This window comes from Triturus cristatus, chromosome 5_2 (assembly GCF_964204655.1).
Source record: "Triturus cristatus chromosome 5_2, aTriCri1.1, whole genome shotgun sequence".
Taxonomy (NCBI): Eukaryota; Metazoa; Chordata; class Amphibia; order Caudata; family Salamandridae; genus Triturus; species Triturus cristatus.
The window spans coordinates 540,776,764-540,797,834 of record NC_140588.1 but is presented as its reverse complement, the minus strand read 5'-3'; the positions used below and the strand labels follow the sequence as shown (position 1 = coordinate 540,797,834).

The following is a 21,071-nucleotide window of genomic DNA, read 5'->3' as shown; positions in this document are numbered from 1 at the left end:
CTCTGAGGTGCCCTCTGAGTACAGGGTGTAATAAAGCTCACAACGCCATTAGTGTGGATTTATTACAAGGAGCTATTTAGTATCAAACTCTCCTGGTTTCCCTGAAACCATCATGGTGCTGTGGGACTCGAGTTGTCGAGTTTCCAGCCCATGTACTCCTCATGGCTTCTTTGGCACTCACAATATTTATGAATTGACTTAAGTATTGTAGAATCATATCTACTCATGCGGATATGCCCTCACCTGGGGTATTATTACCTTGCCTTAGGGCTGTAAGGCCTGTTAGAGGGGTGACATACCTATACCTACATGCAGTGCTGGTTGGCATGGCACCCAAGCAGGGTGCCATGATGACTTTGTTTTTCACCTCAGAAGGACATGCAAGCTGCAAGGGAGGTGGCATGGTCCTAGTGAGGGGGATTCCAGAGGAACCTGTTCAGCTCCCAGGCCCTAGGTAGTCAGGGTTCCCTTTACTAGGGTGGGCAGAAGTACCAATTGTGGGTATGTTTTTAAGGAAGAGACACTGGCACAGGGGACCTGGTTGGCATGCACCCTGTGCACTACAATTGAAACCACATCAACACCAGGCAAAAGGTGGGGGTTAACCATGTCATAAGAGCTACTTTCTCACAGTCCCATTCAGAAGTTAGCAGGGCTGAAGTGCCAACCTCTAAGTCTGTACTTGTCAATGTGGCTACTTGCCTTTCCAATGTAAAAACGACAATTTAGGATTTTTACTGCTGAAACATGTAAAAGTACAGGTTCCACTTTTTAATATACAGTGCCCTGCCTTAGGGCTCATTAGGCCTGCTATAGGGGTGACATACATTCAAAAGGGAGGTTTAGGCTTTGTCTTTATTTTAAATGGCAAAGTCGAGTTAGCAGTTTTAAACTGCCCTTCCAGTCTGCAGTAGAAGACTGGGAGTCATTATTTACTTATTCACTTGTGGGCACAACTAGTGCTGCAGTCCACGCGAGACACCTCAACAAACAGGCCCTAGGTACCCTGGTTCCATTTACTAGAAACTTATGAGTAAGTCGGGTTATGCATACTGGGGACAAGTCGACTAAACATACACCATTTTAAGGGTCAGAGCACATGCACTGAGTCTTGTTTAGCAAGGTTCAGGACATTTCAGAGCCATTGCACCAGTACCAAGTAGTCATAAAAGAGGAAAAAGTGTGTGTGGGGTTAAACCCTCAAAAAGACTATTTCCTGACACATCTCCTTAATATGAAGGTGGTTTTAACTGTATACTTTGAGAAACCTTTTGGTGGAGCACTCCCATTTGTTGAAAATTAAGTGGATTTGTTGCTTCATGGAATCTTTGAAATTGCGAAAAGGGTTAACCAATAAGTCACTTGAAATATCAGACGATTTGACCTTTGCCACCTTTTTCTCACAGTGTGAATCTAATATGTTTGTTTTTTTCGTCCAACTCCATGTAGATTATTCTCAATTGCAACTGCTTTGGCATCTTCTTTAGGATGTCAATTTTCCACGTCAAGCTAACTATAACAAGTTGTTGACCTGACTAAGACCACAAATGCAATTAATAACATGGTGCAGCTCACGTGCAAAAGTACTCCTGGCACCAATACAGTTGCCCCGCATTGATATATACCTAGGATAATGTAAATTAAGTCAATCAGTGAACACTGTTCATATTAATTTGTTAAAATGCACTAAAGACCTTTTAAAAAAATAAAAAGCTTACCAATGCAATGTCCTCCTGTTAGACCAGTCAGCTTTAGGGTGGTCTTTCCCAAAATGTTTTGCCTTCACCCCTCTTATTTCTGATATCTTTTTTGTTTGCCTTAGGACTCTTTACCACTACTAACCAGTGTTAACGTGCTTGTGCTCTCCCCTAAACATGTAAAAATCTGCGTGTACCCAATTGGCACGTTTAGTTTACTTGTAAGCCCCTAGTAAAGCAGTATCCCATGTACCCAGGGCCTGTAAATTAAATGCTACTAGTGGGCCTGCAGAACTGATTGTGCCACTCACTTTAGTCCTGTAAAACACGTCCCAGGCATGCCATTGCAGCCTCTGTGTTCAGTTTTAAACTGTCTTTTCGACCTGGCAAAATACACCTTTCACTAGGGCCAAACCTTCCTTTTTAATATGTAGAAGTCACAACAAGGGTAGCCCTGAACAGCCCAGAGAGCAGGGTGCAGTGTCTTTAAAACCTTTGACAAGTACTTTTGAATTTCACACATGGACGTCAATCAGGGGTCACCAGGGGTCGCATCTGAAACCCCTGGCTTGTCTTTTGAAACCCCGGGACTCCTCTAGCGACCCCTAGCTCAGAAGTGACATGAGCAGAACCAGGATCAGAAAGAGAACTGTGATCAGTGATGTTTATTTTCCAAAGATTTTGGAAAGTGCTGAACAAAAATAGAAGTAAAAGCGTCAGCACAGAACTGTGTAGGGCTTAGCCAGATTCATGTTTCTTTATCACATAAGAGAGAACTGGAACCCCTGTGCTGCGATCAAGACCTAGCGTCCAGTTTCATTTTCAGCTTCATCGCAACAGGATTGGAAATAAAAGAGGTCAAGAGATTACGCAAGAAGCATTTAACCAATAGCCTGGTGTCTCAGATATAGCTTTCTTTGCTGTGTGCTCCCCTGGAATACATTTCCGTTCAGTGCCTAGCCTTTGAGACTGGCATTCTTAGTCTGGGGTCATAAAGGCGTGTGTGCAACAGAGAGAGGTACATACCTGTGATAGATGACTGCAATGACATGCCCTATGAATGACAGTGTGCCAAAGATAGCAGCTGCAATGAAATGATATGTGGCATGCGAATGCCAGCTATGCTAGGAGCTGAAACACAAGTGCCTTTCTTAGTGATACAATACATAAATATAGAATGTATTATAATTCAAAGTTTAATGTGCTGCTTTAGAACGGTCTGCTTTTTCAGGCAGTGGCTCCTTAAGCTGCTATGTAATTAAACAGTTCGGTTGTACAACTGAAAGGAAGAAAGGTTTGTTCAAAATAATAGGCTTGTGACATTTCTTGGAAGAAGCTAGTGCAAAACTGATATAGGATGAACATATTTGGAAGTTGTGTTAAGTTGTATTATCCAGTTTTGTGTAGTGCTTAATAACTCATTATGGTTTATGAGTTAGGTAGTTTTAGTCTTTGTAACTTCTTTATCTGTATATAACTAATTGAGCTTGAGGGTTAGAGCTGAAAGAAACTGATACAAATGTGTGATCCCTCCTGATGTGGAAAACAGAAGTTCATACGATTAACAAATTGCTGATGAAAAAACTGCGTAGAACATGAAGTCACAAGTTCTATTCCTAGACTCAGCCGTTTCAACTCCTCTGATAGCTATATCATCACAATTTCCAGCACACACTCAGTTGTTAGGGGTGAAACGAGAAGTGGCTCCTCCGCTATGGCGGATGAGCGTCGCTCCCCCCGACAGCCTCAAAACTTGTCAAATAAAATTATAATAAACCGGGTTTATTATCGTTTTATTTTTCAGGTTCTTTTAAGAGCCAGCGATTCATGGGGCTGGAACCATAGCAGGGGCAGTGCAGTCACGAGAGGGACGGCCAAACCGACATGCGCACTGAGCTGACTCCAGTCCAGCTGCGTTGCCGGGTTGAAGACAGCAAGCCCCGGCTCCCAGTGTCCCTGGGAGCGCTAATTCATGGCACTCAAGCCAATCCTAATGCTGCTTTCAAGCATGAGAGCAGCATCAGGATTGGCAACAGAGGACACTGGGAGCCTGTGAGCTGCAGCGAGGACATGGTGCAGAAGAGCGTCGGCAGCAGGTAAGTTCTTTTTTCCCCTATTTTGTTGAAATGTTTTATTTGTTGCATGCTTCCCCTTCGATCTTCCAGCCGTCAACCTCCACCCCTCCCCCCCCCCCATCGCCCCTCCGTCTTCAGACTAGCCACAACTGGGTGGAAAACAGAAAATGTTGAAGCATGTGTGCATATTGGTTACGATAGAGAAACTCCGACACAGACACCATCGAGGTCAGTCTCTAAACAATAACTGTGCTCTTGTGTTGCTATACCAAGCCATATGATGGTTGTGATGGAGCATATCGATGTTGTTTCTAGGACATTTGAGGCTGTACTTGGAAATCTGATGACTGCACCTGGGAATGTCATGGCTCTAGGCCCCATCTATAATTGGTCTGCCCCTAGCCTATGATCGGTTTGCCTTTGGCTGTAGAATTTTTCTATTACTTCTTCTAACTTTTATGGTAGATCTTTAAAAATATCACTTCCTGTAATGTTACCAGGACCAAGGGTCATGTGACATAACTTCCTATGATGTCATAAACGTCAAAGCCTATATGGGGCCACTTCCTTTGATGTAATAAGGGGGAGGGTCAGTGTGTCTAAACTCACTTGCGCTACTCTTGGCATGTTGGTGAATCAATGTCCGTGGCTACATGCTCAACAAAGCAGAACCAAATCCAGAAGAAACGACAGTCTCCATAAATTGTGCAGGATTACTTTGATGAGAGAGCAGAATATGGTAATATATATTTGCAACCCAAAATAATGGCAATAACTCTGTATGGTGCTTTTTGTTTTTTTGCACCGTTTTCTGTTTTTTGACTGACCTGTGAAATGCAATGTTCCATTTACCAGTTCTTTACCGGCGACTTCTTTCTTCAGTTCCTTGTACTCTTCAGTCAAAATTTCAATATGTTCTACGTGAAGGACTCTGCCTGTAGCACAATCAATGGAGACAGAAGGTTATTCACAATGTGTTATTGACGATACCTTAGAAACCTCGTTCTTATACAGTGAATTCTGTCCTCCAAACATGACAGTGAAACAGTTTTTAAACTGGAATCCCAGCAAATTATACCAGAAGGTATAAACACAACAGCTGACATATTTTTATCACAGAGCAGCATTTTAGTCTAAATAAAAAAGAGCAGATGGTGAAAGATGCAGAATACAATTATAATGTACAAACAGCAGGTTCTGTTCAGAGCAGAACAGTTACATAAATGAAATTATACAGCAACATCATGACCAATCTGAAAGCATCCTAATGTTTACCAAAGTAAAGGAAGCAGCCCTCATGAAGCCTTCTGATTTTAACACACTTCTGTTAGAATATGAGGTGACTGATTAGAAATGACTTAATCGGTAGACAGATTTCTGGGCCTATAAACCTCAGTGGGGTATAGATGGATGAACCCTACGGTGATGATATTGCCCCGATTACTTACAGGTAATCTTCATTACTCCGAGTATAGTCTTCCTCGTCACATGACTAACACAGTGAGCTTCAGCTCCACAACAGAACCCTCCAAAGCAAAAAGTCAGCATCCCATGCCTCCCATCCCTTCCCAATATGGCCGACCCATTACACCCAAGACCCCTATAAGAGGCGGGCCGGCCCATCAGCCTGAAACTACCAAGCACAACATGAAGCCGATAGCCAGACAGGGAGGGAGGGATGGATGGGAACTCATGTGGCGAGGAAGACTATACTCGGAGTAATGAAGATTACCGGTAAGTAATCGGGGCATTACCTCCTCGTTAGTCTTCCTCGCCACATGACTAACACAGTGAGCACATACCAAAGCCAAACGGCTTCATGGAACTCACAAGAAACCAACAGACCAAAAGGGAATGCCAACGAACGAGGGCCAAACCCAACAGGCCAGAACGTGCGGAAGGACCACCCAGGGGAGAGGCAACCACGAGCAGGAAGAACCAGCCCGGGACCGAAGACACCGGGAAGGACAAAAACCCGGACCCCAGAGACACGAAGAGCCGGCAGGAACCATGCCGAAAGCAAAGGCCCAAATGGGACAGAGAAAAACTCCGGACCAGACCGCACGGAGCCAAAGGCCACAGAAAACAGAGCCCAGAGAACAAGCCGGCCAAAACCGGCCAACGGAAACCCGAAAGAGGGCAACAAAAACCCCCCTTAAAAAAAAGGGAGACCGAACGAACAGAGGGCAACCCCACCACAGCGACCCATCAACAAAGGCACAGCAGAAAGGGAGAAGCCGAATGATAAACACAGCAACCCCGCAAGGGAGAACACCACACGCGAGTTGCAAGAAAGGAAAAGGGGCGCAGAAGAGAACAGAAGGGGAAATAAACCCCAGTCACACAAAGGACCCCCCGGAAGGGACCGCGACCCCAAGGAGAGAACCCAGGCAGGAATAAGGGAACAAACAGACCCAGGAAGGTGACAGAACGCCACCGAAGAGACCTGGCCACCAAGGGGACTCAACCAGGCCACCGCAGAAAGCGGAGAACCCACAAGACCACCCACGCACAGAAGGCAGGGAAAAGCCGCGCCACGGACCGAGCTCGCCCCACACAGGGACCAAGCGAGTCGCCGAAACGAGCACCCACCAAAGGCGAGAAGGGCAGAAGGGCAGGGCGATCCAGAAACTCCGGCAGAAAAAGGACGAGAAGGCCGAAGAGCCAACACCGGAGACCCAAAGGGAGCAAACAGCACCAAAGGGACCCAGAAGAACACCGTCACACATGCAGCCACAAACAGGGGCGAACCCAGCAAAAACCCGGGAGCACAAGGCAGGGTCAGCAAGGAAGGGGAAAACCCCAGAGCCACCAAGGAACGGCAAACAGAAGCCAGACTGGAAAACACCCAGAGTGAAAACCACAGACCCAGCCCAGAACAAAAAAGCTCACGACAACCAATACGGGAATCGGAGAGCAGCGGCCTACAACGTAACAACCACAAACGGAGGAGCGGCAAAGGGGACTCAACAGGATCAGCATCCGTGACCACGGAACCGAACCCAGGCCCCTGCAGGAGACGCAGTAGTCCAAAGCAGCACCAAAACCTCCCAGCCGTACCAGGACAGAAGCGGGAAGAGGCCGGGCAAACCGAACCAAGGAAGGACCAGAGGCACCGAGACCAACCGGAAGGAGAAAAACAGCCAGGCAACAAGACTGCAAGGAACGGCACACGAAAACGCATGGAAACCGAGTGTAGGGGACATGCGCAAAGCACCGAAACGCACCAGGCGGAGTACACCAGCCGCCGAAGCGATCACCCAAAACACCACACGAGGAAGGCCCCAACCAAGTCAGACAACCTCATAAGAGAACGACAGTGTGCCAACACATGACACAAAGACAGCATAACGTGACACAAACCCATGGCCTGCGAGAACTTAATGGAACGCATCACGAATGTTGCGTGTCAACCTTGCGCAGGGGCCATGCCAATCTCCTCTGAATCGTACCAACCAAAGAAGAGTATGAAAGAAATGCCAACTAATGCCACCTTGACAGCGATTGCGGGACAAACCCATGTCCCGTGAGAGCCTTGACAACCAGAGGCACAAGACCCACCATAGAGCCATAGCTCCTGGTCGAGCCATAGCAACTGGCCCAACAGAAAAAGGGGAGCAAGAACCAACCGCCGAGACAGGGAGCACGAAGAGGAGGGAGCGGCACAGCCGCAGACCCGAACACGACAGGGAGAGTCCAAAAAGGACCCCAAAGCCCACAGCACCCGGAAGACCCAGGCGGTCCCCCAACCGGGCACAAACCAGGCCCGACCCTGCACAGCCGCAGAAAGCAGACTAGGCCATGCGAAACCAGGGGGAAAAGCACGAAAGAACCGAGGGCACAGAGCGGACACCTCCGGCAAGCCGAAAGCCAACCGAGCCCCGCGCCCCCTACAGACAGAGGAGGCCGAGGGACCCACACGCACCCAGGTGCAACATATGGAAAAACATAGAAGCCCACAGCCGCCCCCACAGAGAGGGGCAGCCGAACGCCAAAACCCAAACCCCAGAGCCCGCTATAGCAGGGCCTCAAGCACAAGGCGGCGGGGGAGGGGGGAGCGCAGGGCAGGACCGCGACGGCCAGCAGGAGGAGGAACCAGCAAGAGAACCCGACATAGCAGGGCCCCCACCCGGGATCCCCGAACCAACCGTGGCAGAGCAGTAGGAGAGGGAAGAGAGGGAAGTCAACACAGCGCCAGCGCGCAGGAAGGACGACAGCGAAGCAAAAAGACAATCGCCAACAACCTCCACCGCCCGCACCCGAAGGGAAGGCAGGCGGCGCCTCCCACCCCCACATAGCCCTTCAAGAGGAGAAACAGAGGCGCCTGAAGCGGACGCAACAGAACCCCAAGCCACCAGTCAACGGCACACAACAACGCACCCAACGGGGCGACAAGTCCCGCATGGCACAGAAGCCACGAGAGGGAAAAACAGAACCGGAGGAGGAAGAGGCAAGCACCCAGCTAGCACCCCCAACCACCAGGACAGAACACGCGTACCGGAAAAGTGAAGCAAAGCCACAAAGCAGAGATTCGACATCAGCCAACCCATGACACTCAGACAGCGAAATGCAGGACTCGAACCCAAGTCCCGAGACAGCCTCGATAACCAGAGGCACAAGACTTACCAAAGAGCAAAATCTCCAGGTACATGGAATCCGAGAAGCCCCAGAAGCAGGACAAAACAACTGCATACATGGAACGCATCACGAATATGCGTGTCATCCTTGCGCAGGGGCCATGCAAACTTCCCAGCATCGAACCAAATGAAGAACAAGTGCTGCCGAAGCGAGCACCCACCAACCACAGAAGGATCACAAAAAAGTGAGACGACCGGCGTCTTAGAGCAGGAAGAGCGGACAGCGTACAATCAAATACCACCACGAAAGAAGAGCCATAAAGAGGTGCCAACGCACGACACATAGACAGCGAGTGCGGGAATCGACCCTTTGTCCTGTGAGAGCCCCGAGAACCAGAGGCACAAAACTCCCCAGTGAGCCATAGCACTAGGCTGAAAAGAAGAGGAAGAAAGGCAGCAAACGCACGACAACACAAAGAAACAATATGCATGTGTAAAATAAAGGAAGTCCAGTATAACGACTGTGTAGGACAACCACACAGAAACCGCGTATTCGGAAAGTGCACGTTCGCCACAACAGGAATGCTGGCTCCGAATAACAGATGCGTAGGCGACACCCAAACCAAAGATAATCATACCACCTACACCGAGCGGACCCGCCGGGAACTGTACCCGTGACCCGAGACCAAGACCAAGGAGGGATCCAAGCGAGGACGGATCGGGGAGGAGGGCACCCGGCAACGAGCGCCGCGCAAAAGCCGCCGAAACAGCGGCATGAACCATGACCTGAAAGGACTGCAGGGCAATCGCGTCAGCAGGATCCCGGGAGGGCAGGACACCCTCATCAACCATTATGCAGGAAGCGCGAGAATCACAGCACACCAGCATGACACCCAACTCAAAAGCAAAGACACTGGTGTCAGAAGTGGGAAACGAACCCACGCCAGAGGAGACTGTGCTCGAAAGAAAACCCTCGGCGCCCAAAAAGGCAAGGAAGGCGGAAAAAACACCCGGCGGGACACGCCCCCAACGAAGCCCTGCTCCCGGGACAACGAACCGGCCCACAGCCGCGAGGAACAACAGCACGCAGCCAGCAACGCCGCCCACCCCGGAGCGCTCCCAAGCCGGAAGGTGTTCCCAGGACGCAGGTAAACATGCGACCACCAAGGCCGTCCCCGCGAAAAAACCCAGCGCCGGAGTCGCTCAGCGGCCCACAGTCGGATCGAGCCCCGTAGAGCCGCCGCCTCCCCCAACGCCACGAAGGGCAGGCGGACAGGTGCGTACGCGGCTCGGGCAGGAGGTAACAGGAGTGAATAATTGCAAAAGCACCCGCTCGCAACTCACGGGACACAGCAGCCGCCCGAAGTTGAAAACGACGGGCGGTGAAGGGAATGGCATAAACAATGGAACCAGAAAGACTGGTCTCTACGCAAACACCCCCCCCCCTTACCTGAAACCCACGGCTCGCTAAGGCAGAGCCTCACCGGTACAAGCACAGCATTACCGCCACACACCCCGGGGGCAACAAGAAGGGGTACAAACAAGATCCAAGCCCCTAGGGTCCGCTAGAGCAGGACCTCCGACCCTGGACCCAAGCACCTGCTACAGCAGGCACCACTCACCTGAAGCGCTCTGGAGAGAGTGCAGAACAAAAAAAACAGGCTGATGGGTTGGGCCAGCCCGCCTCTTATAGGGGTCTTGGGTGTAATGGGTCGGCTATATTGGGAAGGGATGGGAGGCATGGGATGCTGACTTTTTGCTTTGGAGGGTTCTGTTGTGGAGCTGAAGCTCACTGTGTTAGTCATGTGGCGAGGAAGACTAACGAGGAGGTAATGCTGCTTTAAGTCAGCGATGCTCTAAGGCCTGGCGTTTGCAGCTCCATTCTAAAGTTACATTTACTTCACTTATTTTAAAGCAGGAAAGACCATCCGTGGTGTACACTTACGCATTACATGCTCTATAGTATAATGCAAAAATTAGTACATGTGCTAATCTGCAAAAGGAGTAGCGTGCAATTGCTAAATAAGTAACAAGTAAAATCTTAATTAAGCGAAATTAAGACATATGTCTGCTATGCCCTACAGTATGATAATAGCAGTTCTACTCTTTCACACACCTCACCAGAGGACATGACCACATTCCCCTCTCTAGCCAGCAATCCATATATTTAGAAAACAAAAGTCAATAAAAATAGCATTCAGCCAGCAGAAAGAGGAACAGTAAAGCTGTTGCTTAGGAGACATCCTAAGAAAGATGTGAGAGTACGAACCACACTCTGCGATATTTGAAAGACTTCTGAGCAGCAAGGAAATCCGATTTAGATTATGTGAACTGGCAGTACAGACCAGACTTTGGGGGGGATTTCCAAACATTTTGCTCTGGGTTAGCGTCACAAAAATGACGCTAAACAGTGCAAAATATTTTTTTTGCTATTTACCTTTTTGCCAGAAAGCACCCTCAAAGTAGCGAAAAGCAGCGTGAAGCACTGCTTTGCATTACTTTACGCCGAACAGGCGTTACATGGGTGGAACATGGGCGTTCCCATGCAACCACCCATTCCTTTTGACGCAAAACCATATTCACAAAGATTTGTAGACATGGCTTTGCACCAAACGTTAACTACCCTTCAAAGCAGGTGCTAACGGGAAATGCTTTCATCTCTCCATACTTTTCCAACTTTGCATAAGTGCTGCAGTGCACAGCACGCATACAAAGTGGGAAAGGTTTTCCACTTTGTATGCACACACCTTAGCGCTATGGCGCTAAGGTGTGTGCATGGCACACGGCTACTGAAATCAGCACCGGCGCAAGGGACAGGGGAGAAGAGAGCCATATCTCTCAAGATATGGCGCTCTCCTGCTCCCTCCCTGTTGTGCAAGCAGCGCAGCCTCACGGTGGTCTGCGCTGCTGTGTGTGACTTTTTTGTGAATCTCCCCCTTTGTTAGGTATTTTATCAGTGATGCATATATATATGCAATATGTAAACCCACCTAAATGGAAGGTATTGGGAGCACAAGGAACAGCATCTACTATCATGCATTGTGGGGAGGACTGGTCCAAAATATGAGCCTGTGACCCACAGCTTATATATTTCTTTTTGGGGCATTTTTTTGAAAAACAACAAGATCAGTTCAGGCATTCGAGCCTGGACACTTGGTTTGGGTAAGGCAGTAACATTGTGGTTAAACTTGATCAAACTAATCTCACTGCTTGTCCATGAGACTCCGGCTACATACTGGAGACAGAAACACAACATTATAAAAGATATGACCTGCCCTATGAGAACATTTTACTGACTGCATCGCCTCTTAAAATGTTTTTATTGTCCGCATTGGCAATGGCTTGTTCTAGGAAACTACAGTGAGGCTAAGTTGAGCAGTGGTTACCTACGCATAATTTTTTCGATTTAACCGCTTAACTGCGGTTCGAATTCTACCGCAGTGCGGAGGTTTTAATCAGTAGGCGGGGCCGCGCCGGCCAACGGACGTGCGCAGCACTACGAAGGTAGTGCTCGCAACGGCCGTTGGTTGACGGGAGCACTTAAGGGGTTGACATTCATAGATCACGAATAAACATATAACTTGAGTGAGCCTAGTTATACAAAACAATCCCATGTCTTTTCAGAGCATTTTCTTCGTGAAACAGAAGAAACAGAGAAGAAGGTCAAGGCAAAAATCCAAATAAGTAGTTTTTAGGTTGAGCGTCAGCACGCATACGCTGTCTGCAAGAACTGCTGTATTTACTATGAGGGGTGAAATCATGCCTGCTGCTTACCATAGGTCGTTATTAGGTCAAGTGTCAGCACGCATGCGCTGCCTGCAGGCCTTGCTGTACTTACTATGAGGGGTGAAAAACCGCCTGCTACTAACCGTAGGTTGACTCCTCCAGCGCTCGTCTTTGCTGGCTCTTCGTTGGTTGGCACTCTGATACTTCACTTCCATTTTTCCAACAGTAGCACCTGCAAACTACATTGCCTTGAGCTGTAGGAAGCTATGTGTTTCTTTGGGGACTACATTTATTTCCTGCTCATGTTACTTTCCCCTTTTGCTCCTACAAATGGTAAATGTGCTTTTGTGTAGCTTTCTTCAGGTTTTGACTGTATGTGTTCGTATTTTTACTGCTGGCACGGCTGGACAGCTCCACCGGCTTTTGAGCTAAAAAGCCGAACGCAGAGCGGATTTCATGATTTTTTATGTTTAATTTACCACAGAAACTGCATCGCTTCTCTCCAATCTGGACAATCCCGCCTTTCCACAAATGTCACTTTCTGTGGATGGCTCACCATTCCGTGAAATCCATCCACTGAAATAGAGGTTTCGGTCTCTCTGCCCCCTCATAGGCGGCATGTGCGCTCTGCCCGGCGTCTCTCACTGCTTGTTTCAACATCCACTAAAACAGGCCTCGCAGAAGCGAAATGCATGACCCGCTAGATGCAACAGCGCACAAGATGTGCTGTGTACAGTAAAATCCACTGAGCAGCCAAGCCCTTCTGGCAGTAGGGACAGAGATTAAGTTAGCCGGCTGTCAGATTCTCTTCAAACCAGCCTCAATTAAAATACAGATGTTTGTTTTGGTGCTGTTGAGTGTGACTTCCTTATTTGGTTATCCCCTCTGTCCTGTTCCAAACACACTTTGAAAACATACATTTCCCCAGCCCAATTGCCAGGTGTCCCTGATATCGGCCACCCCGCTGTACTCGTCGTGCTGACTATGCAAAGATAAATCCATACTTGGCCCATCTTTGAGACCTGGCACTTTGTTTGGAGGTGGGTAAAATGTTTGCTAGGCTAGGTTGCCTGAGGCCGCCAGCAATGACTCTACGCTTAAATATGCTGTGCAGAGGTGAGCATTTGTTTTTCACACCGCTCTTTCCTTGTCCAAGTCCCGGTTCTCCGTTCCATTTCACTTCCGATTACTTACAAGGGCACGCTTTTCATTAATTCAAAATATGTTTAAGAAATTATCACAAATGAGCCTGAAAGCTAAATAAATACAATCCTTAACATATAGGAGTGTAGTGCATGTTTTTAATACTGCAAAAGATAAGCTTTTGTTTCTTGATCACAACAGAGGCATAACCAGGGCTTTAAGTGGGCTGGGTCCTGCCGGTGCTCAGCCCCACAATTCTAAAAAGCAGGTGCTGAGATGGGTCCCTATCGGGCTCTCTGTTTTTGCCATCAACCTCAGGGTTAAAAACACATTTTAACTCTGCAGCAGTACCCCTCTTCACTGCCTTTGAGGTAACTTCAAAGAAACGCATTATAGTACTTTCACAGTCTCATGACGTCAGAACAGAAGCATTTTCAATATTATATACAGCTAAGCCGTAGGTGTTGCTTGTTTATTTTGTGCAAATAACAATGATTGACAAAACCAATAAACATGGATTGTTGTAGGGGTTATGTTACTTGTATTATATGTCTAGATGCAATGACAGAAGCAGCAAAATACCAATGATCAGCTAAGATTTTCAGCTTAGGTGTTTTAAGCCGTGCCCATAATGATATCGACCATGCCCCTTTGACAGCCCCCAGTTTATTCATCCCACTTAAAGTCCAGGGCATAACAGAGGCTATAGTGCTTTGCAGGAAAGCTTTAAAAACCCACCTGTTTGCAAAAACGTGCTAGTCTCACCCTGCGGCCCGCCACAGTGATCAATTAAAGCGCTGCGAGGCCTCCGGGTAGTCTATGCGCTATATAAATATAATTTTTCATTTAATTTCATCCCCTGCATGGGGTGGCCCCTGATTTGAACTGAAGCCTTTGAATATCTGTGACACATGACTCTCTGGGCAGGGTCCTGCATTACATTCCGCAGGGACCCCATCATTTTGTGTTACACCACTAGTGGATACCCTGGTTTTGTCAACATTGGTTACATTGGTGACTATATGGGGGCCACCCAGTATCTTTATCACCTTAGTACCAATGCAGACCCTCACTTATCAAGTGCCTTCAACCATAATTAATTTTAAAGGTTTGTCCATCAGCATTTTAAATGAAGCCTGGGGCAAGTGCTGCTTGTCTTAAGCAGGGGCATAATGCAGGACTCTGCACCCTCTGTAGCTCAAGGGCGGTCCATCATTCAGTCTAAAACCTACTTATATCTGTGAAACATGGAAGTAATGGCGCCCATCATCACATTTTGCAGTGGTGGTCCATCATTTTGCGTTACGCCACCAGTCTAATGGTTTCTGTGTGTCATGACAAGGACTCTTCCACCCTGCTTGTTCGCTTAACTTCCTAACATACTCTGTGTTTGTGCCCTTTAACTCTACATGTAAAAGCCCTTGTGAGAGGCTCCATAAATGTTTGTGTTGCTTGAACATTAACTTTTCACACCGACTCTGATCAACAGAGGCATACCTTCAAAGTATACTTCCACTGTATACTCTCACACATAGTAGATGGAAGTTACTGCCACATAACAGGTAAAATGAGAGCATGACTGTCTTGACAGGGTATATTATACTAAGTATCACCTCTTTTTACCTGTTTATAATAATCATATTGTAGATTCTGCTTCCAAGCTTTCGATCCTGTATGCTAGTGTTAGAGAATCCACATTTATTTCATGCAATATAGGTGCATGACTGGGGAGCAAAGGAATCATTAAGACTGGTTCTGGTGCTTTGACAGGTCTGTTAGGGCCTTCCCCAAAACATGTTTGACCCCTGTGATGCAGTCACAAAGTGTTAGTGCTCTACTACACATCTGTGAGGCTGTCCGTGGTCTCCTCCTTTTGTTCGGCTCTGAGAGTTGTCTTGAAACCATAGAGATCCCTGTCACTCCACCTGGACTTTTTTTATAACTTTAAATATACCTTTGATAAGTTAGAGCCTGTTCACAGCTCAACTTTGAAGAGTAAGTTCAGGAATGTGATTTAGAAAATGTGCAGCATAACTTTAATATTTAATACAATTGTATATCCTAAGTCAGCATGTAATTGAACTGTGATCTAGACTCGCGCTTGCATTAACAAGGTAAACATTGACAAAAATAATATACCAGAAATTCCCAAGCATTTCGTTTGCTTGCAAGTGTTCGCAACCTCGCTATTTTATACTTGACATTCTTTTTGAAGTTTTCTGCAGGGGCAAATGTGAGCATTCAAATACTGGTTGTTTCAACAGAGCAAAATCAGTAGAATAATTTATATGTAGTTCATCGTTTCAACTTGTAGGTACTACACCTGCCTCCCAAGATCCATGCCAGACATCTGAGTGGCAAACTCCATTCAATCATGTTATACAAGATCTTAAATATATACTCAACTGCCTTTCCCATTAAAGTTCTGATGTTTGCATATTTGACTTATGCCTGCACAACAGTCATGCGTGTATGCTGAATGCACAATCTGACATGGAATGCAATCTAGAATGGCACTCTGTGGTCTTTAGAGGGAAACCGCATGCACCAAACTTTAGGGGGTATCACTACTGTGAACTCACTTGGCTGATTATAGTGGCAGGACAGACTTGTTTACCGCTGATGTGCCAAAGATGTCACTGCCCTGTTTATCTGTCAGTCCTGTGCAATACACTGAGAAACACATAATTACTATCCACGCAACACCAGTGCACACCATACCATATAATTCCAACACACAAATCTACTCCACACCACACAATTACATAACTAACTCAATTCAACCCACATAATTCCACTACACACCACATACATACAGACACTTCATAACACATAGGTAAAAGGCATTGCCATTTACAATGCCAATAGTTCTAACTCAAACAAATGCGAGACCTATTGCATGAACAATGCTTGTTATGCATGTTCTAACCAGTAGTAAATAAATTGTGCAACAATCAGAATACATTACCTGGACATTTTTATATAGTTCATTCTTACATGTTGTGGCAGTGCAGGCAACCCAGTGTTCATTGCTTTGTTTGTTCACATATTACTTCTGGGCATAGCTACAGAAGCACATGGCTAGTAGATTTAGGACAAGGAACACCACCCTATCAGAAAGGCTGGTTTGCATCAAAATTCTTAAGCTTTAGAGTGGACCTCAGGGCACCCAAAATGACACTAACCGCTACAGTGCTAATTTCTTTACTACCTTCTAAGGACTTTTACATAGTGCTAAACATCACAATATATCTACTTCAAAATGCTGTGCCATTTGAATACAGAAGCAAGAATTTAGGAATTTTAAGAGTTTAACTGAATGGGGGTGTGGCCCCTATCCAGTACGTGTCACCCACTATCCTCATGTCCATGGGGTAAAGATACAACTGGTAGCAACAGATCTTTAATCAAACATTAACTTGAAGAATTCCGTTTTCAGGCTTTTTTTACCGAAGGAGGTTCCTTTGAATATTTTACCCTCCATCGGGTTACTGGATTTACTATGATGTCTTGTTATGTCACACAAGAAGAATACTTTGATTACTGTACTCTTTACTATATTACTTAAGATTGTATGTATTCCATTACAATGCTTGACTCTACAGTAAATCATAAGAGGTGACTGCTCTCATTACATTGTGCTGCAATAGAATAATGAAGCTGGTTACCACAATGATGAATTGTATTGATCTATACTATAGAAGTGGGTTGCCTTCAATTCTTTATTCTGCTTTAGATTAAAGGGGAGTACTGTGATTACCTTACCATGCATTGTATCATAGGATTACTACAATTTTGTTGATCAGGCTCCAGAAAGTGATTGCACTATTTACTTCGTCTTTCATTAGATAACAGAGTTTCAGTCACACACCGTACAGGTACAGAAGTGGCAAAATGAGACAACCTTCCCTCACATGTGCACCCAGTTAAGTATGGACAGCAACAGTGCAATCTCTCTCTGTTTCATCCCACTATGTCTGTATTCCTCTCTCACACACACTACAACCACAGGTTAGACACTGACACCTGAAATGCACCTGTAATGTTCTAGGGTTGTCCGTAGCTACACAACGAACCGCAGTGCACATGTAGGCCCTGACTGAACTGACACTGACCACAGCATAAATACTCTCCAGACACTCAATTACTTGCTCAGACCCTGAGCCTCACACTAGGGTCCTCTTTGAGGTCGAGCCTAGACAGCACTTGCACTGTCAGGATGATCTGTTGTATCTAATTTGTGGGCTTGAACTCATCCCATCAATTTCATTTGTCCTATCGGCTGTCTTTCAAAACCCTTGCTTACCAGTGAGTGATTTGTCTTCTTGGTCCCTCCTTTTTACAAGTCATTCACTCCCCTAGGGCATCACCCCATGACTTGTTGGCTTCTGCATTTTCCTACCTAACTTTAGGCTCAGGAACCTTTTATTTTGAACAGCTCTTCAAACATGCGAACGCTCGCTCCAATGCTCGCTCCCTCTCCTCGGACTGCAGCTGCCTCCTCCTCCCACCTGCTTGTCGGACACTTTTCTCCCCTGCAGCCCATGTGGCACTGCTGATCCCCCTCCTGTTTCTACAGGGTTTCGCCGTTTTTTCTCGTACAGCAGTAGCAATGTAGCGAAAACATCTGTTTCCTTCATGGGCCGTACATAAAATTGGTTGTGTTTCTGGTTGGACAGTTTATTTAGAGTGATGATTATTTTACCCAGTCAAAAAGCTGGATTTTATTAGAGGCAGAAAGTAGATTACGTCCACAGCCAGGTGACTTTCAACCATTCTACAGCTACCCTGAGGGGCTCTTAGAATTCACCACTTAGATATAAAAGAATAACTTAAGTAAGTGAATCTTTTGTAGGCGATTCCTTTTGTAAGTAGAAGATGCATTCATTTCAGAACTTAAGCCTTTCGTATCGAGTACAATAGATTTTCTAGAAAAAAAACTGTTGTGTTTTGTACTGAAAATACTGTTTAAAGAAATCAGTTTCTCGGTGCGTGTAATAAGATACATAATATAGTTTAATATTGTATTATTTGATATTATTGTCCGGCGCTTAAAATCTTTTAATAAAGACAGATATTTTATAAACATTCAAAGTATGGCAATTTATTTGTACTAGGATTTTAATGCTTGCATTTCGTATTTTTTTCTTTTTTATAGAACGGAAGGCTCCCAACTTAAAGATGGCAATGTGTACTAGCCACTGGTTCTATGAGAGCTTGCTATCAGGGAAATATTTTTCCCCTTCTTGAAGCTCTCCCTGGGAGTACAAGTTTTCTAGCATTATATGCTTCTCTCACCCCGCTCCCGCTCTTGTACCATGCACTTCTTTGCAGCCCACTCAGCACGCGCTGCACATAGCTGTCTCGCCTGTGTGACTGTCCCTCGCCCGCATTGCTGTTTCTCAACTGTGTAGTTCTTTAAAACTCCTCTCCAGGTATACACATTGCTGTCTGCCAGTGCCCTTCTGTCATGGTTTGTTTAAAAAACAAAGGGCATACGCACAAGGACTGGCGATAACTGCTGTTAATGATAGTTTTCAATGGTAAGAAAACTGCCGCTAACTATCGCCTTGTTAGCGACGTATTTACAAGATGTTGTTACATGGCGATAGCTTCACAGATCAGCAGCGAGAACTGCACGTAACATTAGCGTGATAGCGATAGGAATTCCAGCGTTAGCGGGTAAAATCTAACAAATGGCCCATTAGCGGCAAAAAACGCACATTAGTCAGCCCAACGTGTGTTTGTTTTTGCCTCTATAGCCAAAAATAGCCTATCAGTCGACCTCCAATGAAAAATAGGCAAAAAACAATGGAATGCAGAATGGAGCAGCCAGGGCCAAGTGCAGCACAAATCAACAACAGCCTCAAGCCCCCCAACATCCAGGATGATCAACCAGAGTCCCAGTGGAAGAGGAAATGGAGGGCTACATCCATGAAAAGAGGCGCATCGCGGTGCAACACCAGTGATGCATCACTTCTCGCTGCGCACTCTACGCAACACCATGGCATCCAAAACCTTGAAAGCGCAGACAGTCCCTGGGGCCCAGAGGCTTTGCTGGACCTGCATCTGGAGCCTGGATGCCTCGGTGGTACTGCGTCTGGAGCATGGAGTGGGATGCGGAGGTGATGCGGAGTCGCTGAGCAGTGGTGGTAGACATTGAGGCGTGGCGATCGCTCTTACCTGATGGTGAAGTCTGGCAGGGCGCATGGAGACATGTTGCTGTCCTGTGTGAGAAGACTGCCTTGAGCCCCTTGGAGCTGTGAATGGTAGAGGCGCTCCTGTGCACCAACATAGGGAAGTCTGCATCGCATACTAAAATCCACCACTACACCAGGGTGCACGGAGGAGATTACCAACGGTGGGCCACGCCTCTCTGCATTACAGGCTGGATAATTGTGTGCTGGCCGGACGCTGTGGAGGGTGAGACCCCTGAGCTGCGCCTAACCTGTGTGGCAGGAGTAATTCAACTTCATGCCTAAGGGGGAACTGCTGCATCACCTGCATTGGGACTGCTTGTGAAATACCACCTGGCTGAGTCTCCTGCTGGCTGAGTCACAGATTTGGAGAGAGTGCAGCTGATTGCGACACGGTGTCAATGTCCAGGTAAGGAGAAGGTGGGACGAATAGCAGAGGAGGACCTGGGGTCGAGTCGCCCAGGACTAGCACCTGGTGTGATGCACCCCCAGTGGCGGCTCATCCCCAATGACAGAAGAGCATCACCCCACTGCTTTCAAGCAGACTCAGGAGAGCAGGAGCAACAAAGATACGGGACCAACCTCGGGGTAAGATGACTTTCATTTTAATTTTTACAACACCCACTCCCCCACACACCCCCGCGTCCCCACCCCATCCAGTGTCCTTTCCGGCGTTTCCCACCTGCCAGCTGTCCAGTCCCCCCGCAGCACTTCTCTATGGCGGGCGCTGTGCGCCCATGCTCAGCGGGTGTACCACTGGTGTGCCAAAGGTATATATGACATTACAATGCATACCATTAAATCGCAATCAATTACGATGCATTGTAATACTACAAATATTGCAACAGTAGGGAAAGCACTGGATAGCGGAAATGAAAACATTACTATTCCCACTTCAGTGAGTGCAACCCTAAAACTAACCCTTGCACACCAAAACACACCCTGAACCCTAAAATTCTTATTTGACCCCCTAAAACACACCCTGGACCCTAAAATTCATCTTCGACCCCCAAAACACACCCTAAAATTCATATTTGACCCCAAATTTCATATTTTACCCCATAATACACCCCAAAATTAATCTCTGACCCCCAAACCCATACCCACCCTAAAACTTGAAAAACAACATTACTAACCTCACCATGCGTTGGAATGGAATGCGACGTAAAGGCACCTGCATTGTTGTAGTTGTGTTGTAACGGCATTACGATGTAATGCCTACGTTGTAATGGACGACTTCTGTGCCATAGGCAAGCCCGTCTGCATCCATCTGCCCCTGGACCATGCCCAGCACCAAGGCCCTTTCCTCTCGGACACTCCACCTCTACAACGCAAGCACCCTTCTCGCCTTCAACCCTGGATGCCACATCCCTTGCCAGGACCAACATCTGCTCCGGACTGGACATTGCCATCACCATCACTGACGGCTACTAAATCAGCAGCAAGGACCACCTCAACCGTCCAGGAGGAGGCATTGCCATCACCTTCGGAAGCACACTCCGACTGACCACGCACTCTGATGACCGAACGGTGACCATGGAACACAATTTAACTTACAGATACGGACCAACCCCAACCCCATCCTCTGTGGCACCCTCATCTGCAGGCCCCCCGGGCCATGGACCCCCATTCTATGATACCATTGTGGACCTCATT

General features: G+C 47.0%; 1 protein-coding gene and 2 non-coding genes across 4 annotated transcripts in view; all 3 read right to left on the bottom strand.

Moving 5' to 3' along the window:
• LOC146823273 (biliverdin reductase A-like) overlaps positions 1 to 21,071 on the bottom strand; it is a 245,864-nt gene that overhangs the window by 43,851 nt on the left and 180,942 nt on the right. For both annotated transcript variants that reach the window (XM_085607623.1, XM_085607624.1), the window contains exon 5: positions 4,600 to 4,707. In XM_085607623.1, the coding sequence (XP_085463749.1) occupies positions 4,600 to 4,707 (108 nt within the window). The remainder of the gene's footprint in view (positions 1 to 4,599; positions 4,708 to 21,071) is intronic.
• Positions 7,150 to 7,256, bottom strand: LOC146823275 (U6 spliceosomal RNA). Its single transcript, XR_014962303.1, has one exon. It is a non-coding gene; the product is annotated as a U6 spliceosomal RNA (small nuclear RNA).
• Positions 8,461 to 8,566, bottom strand: LOC146823274 (U6 spliceosomal RNA). Its single transcript, XR_014962376.1, has one exon. It is a non-coding gene; the product is annotated as a U6 spliceosomal RNA (small nuclear RNA).